The sequence below is a fragment of the Berghia stephanieae genome, chromosome 12 (genome assembly GCF_034508935.2).
Source record: "Berghia stephanieae isolate SIO BIC M18660-M18661 chromosome 12, UCSD_Bste_1.3, whole genome shotgun sequence".
NCBI classification, from domain to species: Eukaryota; Metazoa; Mollusca; class Gastropoda; order Nudibranchia; family Aeolidiidae; genus Berghia; species Berghia stephanieae.
Window position 1 is genome coordinate 10,014,053 of NC_088371.1, and position 12,419 is coordinate 10,026,471.

The 12,419-nt window shown below is 36.3% G+C and overlaps 1 protein-coding gene across 1 annotated transcript in view; it reads right to left on the reverse strand.

The window, feature by feature from the left end:
- Nucleotides 1-4,754: 4,754 nt before the first annotated feature.
- The window catches only part of LOC144957551 (glutamate decarboxylase-like), a 44,684-nt gene continuing 37,019 nt past the window's right edge, over nucleotides 4,755-12,419 (reverse strand). Inside the window, exons 13-16 of the mRNA XM_078888898.1 lie at nucleotides 11,827-11,876; nucleotides 8,273-8,327; nucleotides 7,177-7,266; nucleotides 4,755-5,009 (exon numbers count right to left, since the gene is read on the reverse strand). Of these exons, the coding sequence (XP_078745024.1) occupies nucleotides 4,818-5,009; nucleotides 7,177-7,266; nucleotides 8,273-8,327; nucleotides 11,827-11,876 (387 nt within the window). The 3' untranslated portion in view covers nucleotides 4,755-4,817. The remainder of the gene's footprint in view (nucleotides 5,010-7,176; nucleotides 7,267-8,272; nucleotides 8,328-11,826; nucleotides 11,877-12,419) is intronic.

The window sequence follows — 12,419 nt, forward strand, 5'->3', positions numbered from 1 at the left end:
TCCATACCTATAAAGCATACTTAGACAAAGGACAGAATGCTTTGGAATAACAACAGGTGTTGACTTTAAGAGTATAGATATTATGAGGCTTCCATTGTTGTATAGCAAGTTATCGATGGATCATTTCATCATCATCATCATTGTTTTTTTTTCACCCTGGGTCAGTGTATAGGCCACAGACAAACAGTTTCCATCCTTCCCTATCCTGAGCTAACTTTTTTTTTTATCCCATTCCAGGTCTTACCACTTCTCTGTATATCAGCTTCTTTAATTCGACGCTGCTTGTTTGGTGGTGTCCGGGGATCATTTACAATGAAAAAATATCATTTTACCAATAAAGTATAACTCATCTAACTGCTTCGCGCGGCTATGTGGTCTAGTGGTTTGACACTCACTTTCGGATCGGTAGGTCCTGGGTTCTAGCCTCGCTCGGCGCATCGTCTTGGAGAAGGCTCTTTACTCACATTCTCCACCGTACTCAAGTGTAGATTGAGTACCTGGCCGTTAACAGCGTTGTCTCTGTACGAAAAAAAATGTAATATCGCCTAAAAGGCGTCATGTCCCGTCCTATATATGTTAAATGCTGCTGTTGAACAGGGACCCTGTGTAAAGCGCTTTGAGCACATTTAGTGGATATTACGCTATATAAAGCTCAATTTCTTTTATTTAAAAACAATTCTTCTTCTTCTTCTTCTTCTTCTTCTTCTTCTGGCCGATAATCTCAAATAATTCGTCATTTCGTGTGGCTATGTGATCTAGTGATATGACAGTCGCCTTCGCATCTGAAGGTCCAGAGTTCCAGTCCTTCTCTGAGCGGTGCATAGTAAAGTTGAGTCCTTGGGAAAGGGCCTTTACTCAAAGTATCTCACTGTATTCAGGTGCAAAATGAATCTTTGGTTGCCAACAGCGTAGTCTTTTTGGTAAAAAAAGGAAGAGATTTAGTATCGTCTAACATGCGTCATGTCCAGTCTTACATGTTACGTGGTGCTGTTTGCTTGGGCCCCCTTGTCAAACGCTTTGAGCACGTTAAGTGGATATTGCTCTATATCATTGCTTAGTTTATTTTGGACATCTGGTCCAAACAGATATAATATCGTTTTCAGGCGGTATCATTATTATTATTATTATTATTATTATTATTATTATTATTATTATTATTATTATTATTATTATTATTATTATTATTCATTATTATTATTATTATTATACTATTATTATTATTATTATTATTTATTATTATTATTATTATTATTATTATTATTATTATTATTATTATTATTATATTATTATATTATTATAATATATAATATTATTACTATATTACAAAATCAATCACATATCACTTATACACATATTGATAAAATTAACCACAACCAATTTTATGACTATACGTTTTTATTAATTAATGCGCTACTCAAGTTTATTGTATTTCACTAAAACACCATCAATGATAATAACAACAACAACACACAAAATCAAATTCCTGTCATATCAAAATCTAAAAAACAAAACAAAACATACCCAACTGTCTATGAAACAGTGTCAGACAATTTAGAAAGAAAATAATAAGAAAAATCATTCTTAAAAGTGCGGCTATATGGTCTAATGGTATGACACTCGCTTTCGGATCGGAAGGTCCTGGGTTCGAGCCTTGCTCGGCGCATAGTACGGCCAGGTACTCATTTTACACCTTTGTTACACCATGTCTCGTCCTACATGTTTAATGTTGCTGTTGACCAGGAACCCCTTGTAAAGCGCTTTGAGCACATTTAGTGGATATTGCGCTATATAAAGCTCAATATTTTCTCAATTTTAGTACGGTGAGGGAATGTGAGTAAAGAGCCTTTTCCAAGGACTTAACTATGCGCCGAGCTTCAGATCCGAAAGCAAAAACATAGCCACACATCTGGTTCTCGACAGCGTTCTTCAAATTAACCAATGTGACTCCTCGTCTCAAAACGGTATTAAGTTGGGATGATTAAGATGCTGAAAATGGAATTCAGAGCCAGGGATATTATGCAAACGTTGAGTTTCTATGCTTTATAGAGGAGAAGGAATATCATATTTTACTGTGCTAAATATCAAAGTTTCATATTTTGACCGGTTTAACTATAATTTGATTTTTTAACATCTGGTCCATTCCGACATAATACCGTTTTGAGATGAGGGGTCACAATTAAGCAGGGAACTGCCGTACTCTAGAAAGACACGTATTTAAAGATTTGGCCAGAAAACTCGTCCTTTAAATATCAATCGATTTCAGTGACCCCTCATCTAGTCAAAAACTCTCAACCCCGAGAATTGATTGAAGACCTTGCGAAGTCCCAGGTTTGAGAGTTTTCGTCAAGATGAGGAGTCAACCGGTTAATAAGACAATAAATCGTCTCAATTTCAAGATTTTGTGTCATTTCTACATATTACCGTTTTGACACGATTGGTAATAAATGTTATGTAAAGTCGCGTACTTATTTACAGGTCTGATAATCCAAATTATTTTGGGGCTCGTTGTTATAATGGAAATACTCCCAAACCAACGCAAAATATTGTCCATTTCAACAGTGTTAAATCAAGCCCATAATTGAGTTCGGTTATCAAACCTGCAGTTATGTGCACCTAGCTATGTAATAATCCATCATTATTAATGAAATGTCATCATCAACAACTATTATAAGAATATAAACATACAAATTATCACGTGATACATTCATTAGATAGATACTATTATTTCAAATATCTATCGAGGTGTTTAATGACAATATCGCATCAGTGTAAAATCTAGATACATCAAATATAAAACTAAAATATGAATGATGGACAATTGAGACATTAACCAGTGCTAAAATCTACAATTAATTGTTACTAAAATTATACAAATGAGTTCATCATTTAATTATATCAATGTTCAAATCTAAAATTTGATTGAACTTAAATAGATGTCACACATAAATAAGTCTATGAGTCCATTGTATTAATGTTCATATTTTCAGCTTCAACTAAAATGTCACACGTTAGTTTATGCTTTAATCTTATCATTGTTCAAAAACACAGTTTCAACTAAAATGTCAAAAGTGAGTTTTATTATTTAATTGTATCAGTGTCCAAATATAGATACAGTTGCAATTAAAATGTCAATTAGAAGTTTTTGATTCAATTATACTACCGGTGTACAAATCAAACATTTAAACTAAAATATCACATAATGTTTAGAACTCAATTTTATCAATGTCCAAATCTACAAGTCAAACTAAAATGTCACAGATATATTTAATTAAATTTAAATTAATTTAATAAAATTATGCTTCAATTATATCGGTGTCCAAATATAACCTATGAACTTAAATGTCAGAGATGAATAAATGGTTTAATTATATCACTGTTCAAAATCTACAATTCCAACTAGAATGTCACAAGTGAGTTTATGATCAAATTTTATCAATGTTCAATTTTATAATTTCAATTAAAATGTTTCAGATAAGTTTATAATTTAATTGTATTAAAGTTCAAATCTATAATTCTAACATAATCTGTTTCACAGATGGGTTTACGATTGAATTATATCAGAGTTCAAATCTAAAAAGAATTGAACTAAAATGTCACAAAGAAGCTTATGATCAAACTAGCTATATCAGTGTTAAAATCTGAAATTCCAACTATAATTTCTCAGATAGATAGATTTAAAATTCAACTATATTTGTGTTCAAATCTAACATTTGAACTAAAATGTCACATAGAAGTTCATGATTCAATTATATCGGTGTTCAAGATCTACGATTCCAACTAAAATGCAACAGATGGATTTCTGATTCAAATCTAAAATTCCTACAAGACTAGATTGCCACAGATAGATACATAATTCAATTAGAAGTCTACATCGGTGTTCAATTATACAATCTCACACCAGTTTTCATAATGTAGTTTTAATTTTCGGTTCTGTAATGCGCAAGAACGCCATGTTGACCTGCGTCTAACTGGAGTATAATGCTGCCATGGTTACAACTATACTATGGAGGCAATGTTATACGCTCTAAAAGTCTTTCTAAGCATAGAATTCAGGGTGTGTGATTCTTTTCATCAGGTCTTGTTATCATCATTATTATCGGCATCCTCCTCCTCCTCCTCCTCCTCCTCCTCCTCCTCCTCCTCCTCCTCATCATCATCATCATCACCACCACCATCACCAACCACAACATTTTCATCATCACCATCATCATGATCATCATGATCATCATCATCATCACCTTTATCATCACCACCACCACCATCATCATCATCATCATCATCATCATCATCATCATCTTCATTATCATCATCATCATCATCATCATCTCATCATCATCATCATCACCACCACCACCACCACATCACCATACCACACCACCACCATCATCATCATCATCATCATCATCATCATCATCATCATCACACACATCACATCACCATCACACACCACCACCACCACACCATCACCACCACCACCATCACCACCACCACCATCACCTCACCACCACCATACCACCACCCCATACCACCACCACCATCACCATCACCACCACCATTACCACCACCATTACCACCACCACCATTACCACCACCACCATCACCACCACCACCATCATCAGCACCACCATTACCACCACCACCACCACCACCACCACCATCACCACCACCACCATCATCACCACCACCATTACCACCACCACCACCACCACCATTACCACCACCACCATCACCACCACCACCATCATCACCACCACCATCACCACCACCACCGCCCATACTCTACCACCACTAGCATTGCCATCACCATCACCAACCATCTACCAATCCTCGGGGACGGGTATATCTTTCCCAAGGGCGTCTATCTCGTCCATCAGGAAATCCAGGTCAGCAGGGGTCAAGGCCGGATTGGAGATGGCAACCCGGAAGAAGTTGGGCATGTCACACAGAGGCTGGTATTGAACCATCAACGTTCCAGCTTCCATCATACGAGCTTTAACCGTCGGGGCAATCTAGTGAGATATATATCAAAACATACCAGAGTGAGGTCAGATTTGTGTAAGCTATTAAAAAAAAAATTGAGCATTTATTTATAGATAGTTATGGGCTTGGCTAAGAAGCTCACAATATTGCCATTCGGAAGTATAACGGACCAAACACAAACTCTGTGTAACCTTGAACGTTTATAGTCTGCTTAATACAGTTTAGTATTACTCATAAACGTGGATGGCAAAATATAATAACAAAGACCCGAGTGACGTCAACTTCGTTCTATCTGCTATAGGAATATCCACTAAAAGTGTTCACGGCGATTTGGTCCCTGGCCAACAGCAACACTAAACACATAGGACGAGACATGACGCCTGTGAGGCGATATTACATTTTTTTTTTCGGTCGGAGACAACGCTGTTAACCTCCAGGTATTCATTTTACACCTTCGTACAGTGAGCGAATGTAAGTAAAGAGCCTTTTCCAAGAACTTAACTATGCTCTGGACAATCGGATCCGAAGGCGAGTGTCATACCCCCCCCCCCCCCCCCCCCCACTGGACCAGAGCCGCACAATAACAAAAACAATAAGCGTGAAAAAACTTTTTTTTTCGGCTTTGGGGTCTTGTGGTATGGCACTTATAGATAGTATGCACTTGGTTAAGGCGCTCACAATATTGCTATCCGGAAGTATAATGGACCGAAACACAAAACTTTGTGTAACCATGATCGTTTATAGTCAAGTTAATACAGTTTAGTGATAATTACTCATAAACGTGGATGGCAAAAAAACAATACCAAAGACCCGAGTGATGTTAACTTCGAACTATCAATATTTCGAAGTTCAAGTCCGGTTCTCGGTGGCGCAAAGCTGATGAATAAAAAAAAGACTTTTACTCAGATTCTCTTACCGCACTTTAGGTGTAAAATAATTTCCTGGCATGTACCGCAGCCATCGTTAACTTATAGATAGAACGAAGTTGACGTCATTCGGTTCTTTGTTATTGTTTTTTTTTTTGCCATCCGCGTTTATGAGTAATTCTCACTAAACTGTATGAACGGGACTATAAAAGTTCATGGTAACACAGAGTTTTGTGTGTTGGTTCGTTATACTTCCGGGTGGCAATGTTGTGAGCTCCCAAGCCCTTTAAAATAAAAATACTGATCTATCTAATAGTTACAGCTGTATCTTTCCTAACTAGCAAATTGAACGATGTGTCAATTTTCCCTGCCTTTAAAGTTTTGAGATCTATTTACCTACATCAATTATAGATTTGATTAGCGATGATAAAGTGCAATTTAAGTTATCTAGTTAGTTAAAAACAGTGGATCTATTAAAGAAAGCCGAGCGCACTAACATTAAAAGCCAAATAAAAGGAAGAATATGGCGTTGGCTGGGTTATGTGGCCAGAATGGAAAAAGGGTCACTTCCCAAGACAGCCCTGTACTGGACAGCAGATGGGAAGAGAAAGCGGGGAAGACACAGAGAAACCCGGCGAAGGACTATGGAAAAAAGAAATAAAGGAAGCAAGCCTGTCCTGGAATACAGACACCACAAAAGCAGCGATCTGATGCCTGGTGGATGCCCTAAGTACCCCAAGGCCCAAACAGAATTAAGTAAGAAAGTAATTAGTTAATCAATACTTTTATAAATCTGTTTACTTACAAATGTTTTATGTTGTTTGGGTAGACGTCTATTTATTTCAAGTCTATTGAATGTATGAATGCAACATATCGAATTGATACCAGATTATACTTTTCATAAAGGATCAATAAAGTATATCTTATCATATCTTATTACTTGGGCACTTAATCTTTCTCACTGGATTACCTACCTTCTGAAAATATTCAATGCTTGCATAGAATTACCTACTGCGTGCAAATATTCAATGCTCGCAATGTATTACCTACCTTGTGCAAGTATTCAATGTTGGAATGGATAGTGGAAATATTCAACTCTTGCACTATATTAGATATGTCGGTCAAAGGCTTATATTAGCCTGACTAAATTATGTATGAAACATTTTTTTAATGCCGACAATAAATAAATATTTGAAATTGAAATTTAAATTACCTACCTTGTGCAATTATTCAATGCTTGAAATGTATTACCTACAAGTGCAAATATTCAACGCTTGCACTTAATTACCAACTTTGTGCGATTATTCTTTTCACGCACTAACTTCCCTACCTTGTGCAAATGTTCTTTCTTGATCTTGGTGACATGGCGTGACCTCCAGGCCGATGGAAGATACCAAAAGCAAATGTTTGGTGCTTCAAACTGCAAGAAACATTTACAAACCAGTGAGTGAGTGAGTGAGTGGGTGGGTGAGTGAGTGCGTGAGTGCCTGAGTGAGTGCGTGAGTGAGTGACCGAGAGACTGAGTGAATGAGTGAGTGAATGAGTGAGAGAGTGAGTGAGTGAGTGAGTGGATGAGTGTGTGAGTGACCGAGTGACTGAGTGAATGAGTGAGTGAGTGAGTTAGTGGGATTGGGAAGACGAGGTTTGTTTTGTGTTGTGTACAATATATGTTGTTTTTTTTTCAGAGTAGATAGGACAGATTCAATTTTCAGCATAAACTTCATCTCAACTTAATACCGTTTTGAGCCGATTGTTTACATTAAAAAAAACTTGAGCATTTAAATAGCGCACAACCACTAAATGTGCTCAATACAATGCGCTTCACTATGAGTCTCTAGCCAACATCAGCTTTTATTTCTCTTTTTTCATATAGCTGCAATAGGGACAATTTAAGGCCTTAAACCGAAACGTTATGATTGAATGTCAGAGTGGTTCTATAGCAGATGGGGTTTTAATGGGTCTTGGTAACCCGTATGCAAATTTCCATGCTTTCAACCCGAATTTGCACGGTTTTAGCCTCATTCCCCTTACTACATCACTTAACATGTAGGACGAGCCATGACTCCGATAAAGCGATAATAATTTATTTTTCCGACAGAGACAAGGCTGGAAGCATTTTACACCTGATTACACCGGGTGAGAGAATGTGTGTCAAGAGCCTTTTCCAAGTACTCAACAATGCCCTTCATCAGAGCGGGATTCGAACCCTGAACCATCCCACCCAAAGGCGTATGCGATACCACTAGACCACCACACAGAGCCGCACGCGCGTTTAGTGGAAGTTTTTCGTTTTCTTTGGTTTTTTTTTTGTTTTTTGTTTTTGTTTTTGATTTTATCTTAGATAATATCGGAGACAATAATAATAATATCTTAGAGAATGCGTCTTCATTTTAAAACAGTGGCTTTGATCTTTAATGAAGACCAACCTGTGGTAATATCACATGAAAGCCATCTCTCTTGACCATGGCGTCTCTCAGGTACCTGCATCAAAGAAGACATTCAAAAGTAACGGTAACAGTATAGGACACAAGGCCTAATTAAATCACCAGTCAAAGAAAGAGCAGATGATCTTTATCCCTATCCGTACAGATCATTTTCAGTATTTTCCCAAAATGGCAGGCTGATCCAGCAGAAAAATTGATTTTTTAAAACGCAAACAAATCTCTCTACAAAACAACATTATGTTCTTATTAATAAAATAAAGAAGATTATTCATCAAAGTTTGCGATGTACAAAATAAATATGAATAAGAAAAATGAATATTGTGTCGTAACAAATGTGACGTATTTGCTGTAGGTGGTAAGGAGAGGGTTCAACCCAGTCATCTACCGCGCTCTGGAAAAACTCATTTTTTAAAAATTTGGCCAGAAAACTCGTCTTTCAAATATAATATCTATCCCCAATCTTGGCAAAAAACAAAAACAAAACAAAAAGAACAAAACTCTCGAACCTGGGATTTGATGGAAGCCTTCACGAAGTCCCAGGTTTGATAGTTTTTTCTTGCCAAGATGAGGATAGTTTAAATCAATCGATATTTGAAAGAAGGACGAGTCTTCTAACCAATAATAAAATGTTTTAATAGGAGTTTTTCCAGAGTATGGAATGAGATAAAAAAAAAGTTAGCCCAGGATAGAGAAGGATGGAAACTGTTTGTCTGTGGCCTATATATCCTGACAGAGGGTGAAAAAGGCAATGATGATGATGATGATGATGATGATGATGATGATGAACGTTGACTGGTTAAATAGAACCCAAAATAACAAATATGATGATATTATTTTCCGTGCCCGATCAAGACTGGACTTGGAAATGAACAATAAATACAGATTTAGATCAAAGCTTTAATTGAATACCTGTAAAAAAAACCCCATTGTACAGATTATATTTGGATTTGTCTTCACGCTAATTCTAACCGAGTCATTCTACTGATTTGTACAGATTATATTTGGATTTGTCTTCACGCTAATTCTAGCCGAGTCATTCTACTGATTTGTACAGATTATATTTGGATTTGTCTTCACGCTAATTCTAACCGAGTCATTCTACTGATTTGTACAGATTATATTTGGATTTGTCTTCACGCCAATTCTAGCCGAGTCATTCTACTGATTTGTACAGATTATATTTGGATTTGTCTTCACGCTAATTCTAGCCGAGTCATTCTACTGATTTGTACAGATTATATTTGGATTTGTCTTCACGCTAATTCTAGCCGAGTCATTCTACTGATTTGTACAGATTATATTTGGATTTGTCTTCACGCTAATTCTAGCCGAGTCATTCTACTGATTTGTACAGATTATATTTGGATTTGTCTTCACGCTAATTCTAGCCGAGTCATTCTACTGATTTGTACAGATTATATTTGGATTTGTCTTCACGCTAATTCTAACCGAGTCATTCTACTGATTTGTACAGATTATATTTGGATTTGTCTTCACGCTAATTCTAGCCGAGTCATTCTACTGATTTGTACAGATTATATTTGGATTTGTCTTCACGCTAATTCTAGCCGAGCCATTCTACTGATTTGTACAGATTATATTTGGATTTGTCTTCACGCTAATTCTAACCGAGTCATTCTACTGATTTGTACAGATTATATTTGGATTTGTCTTCACGCTAATTCTAGCCGAGCCATTCTACTGATTTTTATAAGAACGGGCTTGATCCTACAGAAGAAGCACTTTGCAAATAAAATTTAAAAATAAATAAATAAATGAATAAATAAACAAATATATAAATACATAAACAATTGAATAAATAAATCTGACTGTCAATATGAAACCAAAAAATATATAAATTGATAAATAAACAAAAAACAAAACCAAAAACAAACAAAAAAAAAAAACCAAAAAAAAAAACAAAACAAAAAAACAAAACAAAACAAAACAACCTCACACAAAACAAAAGCAAACAAAGTAATCTGTATTACGAAAGAGAACAGAAAAACAAAAAAAAAAAAAACAACAAAATATTAGAATATAAACCCAAGAAAAAAACAAACAAACCCCCCCCCCCCCCCCCCCCCACAAAACAAAGCAAAGCAAAGCAAAACAAAATAAAAGAACAATTAACTTTTTGATGTAGATAGATACAAGCTATTTTTCTCAACGAAAATATAAATAATATAACACGCTATTCATAGATCACTTTCACTAAGTATTAATACACGTATTTTTTTAAAAATTGACCAGAAAACTCGTCCTTCAAATATCGATCGATTGATTTAAATGAGCCTCATCTTTGTAAAGATGGGTCCCAATAGCTCAGTTGGTAGAGCACTCGCTTCACAAGCCATAGGAACCAAGATCGATCCCGGGTGGTGCAGTCGAGATTTGTTTTTCTCTAACCCTCCTGTCCGCCCAGCTGTGAATGGGTAGCTGAGTCTGTCGGATTTGGCGGAAAGTACTTTGCGATAGACTAGCGTCCTATCCAAAGGATAGCAAGCAATTGCTATTGTCCGTTTCACGCTATAGAAACCGGGATAAACTCCGGCTCCATGGGCCTAACGGCTCTGAAGGACTACCATCTTGGTAAAAACTCTCAAACCCGAGACTTCAAAGACCTCTCGAGGTCCTAGATTTGAGATTTCTTTTCCAAGGTGAGGGTGATTAAATTGATCGATATTTTAATAATGAGTTTTCTGACCAAACTTTTTTTAATACGTGTTTTTCCAGAGTACGGCAGTTAATTGGTTAAAAAAGTTACTTAGTTTAAAATACAATAAATGTGACCGCACGTCTTAAAACGGTATTAAATCGGGATGATTAAGATGCTGTAAATAGAATTTGTAGTCAGAAATATCTTGCTTACGTTGAGTTTATATGCTTTATGGAGGAGAAGGAATGTCATATTTTTCTGTGCTAAATACCCGCGTTTCATATTTTTGACCAGTTTAACTATAATTTGACTTGTTAGCATCTGGTCCATCCCGACAAAATACCGTTTTGAGACGAGGGGTCACAAATAGTACACGATTTATGGTTAATGAAAAAGTATTATATTTCGAACAATTGTACTTGGGTAATGAAGGTAGTAAAAACAAAGTATAGTGGTCTTATAAATGCCCATGATCAACAGACAGCTGGAATTGCTTGCTACCCTTTGTATAGAACCCTTGTTGATTTAGAAAATGCTGTCAAAATATCGCTCAGAATTTGGCTGTGGAGGTACATTCAGGTGCTCTTGCCAAATTGACAATGACATTTTGCCTCATGTGCTCCATACACACTCGCTTTAGTTTGAGTGCCCAGTGTTGCTGTTGGCTTGGGACCACCTGGAAGTCATTGCAGCCCCTTTAATCACATTAAGTGGATATTGCTCTATACAGAAGCTCAAGTTTATTTTTAAATATTCGTCTCAATCATGTTAAATCGGCTCCTTTAAAGGGTAAATCATGTGTTACACACACACCCACACACACACACACACACACACACACACACACACACACACACACACACACAAACACACTTACCCAGCGAGCTGAAAGTTTTTGTTGACTTGATGTTCAAACCCCTGGTCTCCCTAAAGTTAAAAAAAAATATGATGATGATGGTGATGAGGACGACGACGACGATGACGATGATGATGATGATGATGATGATGATGATGATGATGATGGTGATAATGATGATGATGGTGACGACGATGATGATGACGTTAATGACGACGACGACGACGATGATGATGATGATGATGATGATGATGATGATGATGATGATTATGATGATAATAATATTAAAAATAGTGATAACAATAAGCAATGGTATTAATATTAATAACAACAACAAAAAGAAGATGAGCAACAACAATAGATAAAAAATTCTTGGCGATCACTGAAAGAAATATGTATCTATATTAAAATGGGATAGTCAAAAGATATAGTTGATGTTAAGCACTTAAATTATTTGCGCCAACAAGTTTAAAATAAGAAGTTTTTATTCGAATTCTGATCTCATATTCGTTGAACTTTTAACAGCAGCAATTGGATTCAATAGTCTGATGTCACGTCGCCCAGCAACGGCGCCATCGTGGTTCTAAAGAAAGAAAATCGGTACTTTTATTAAA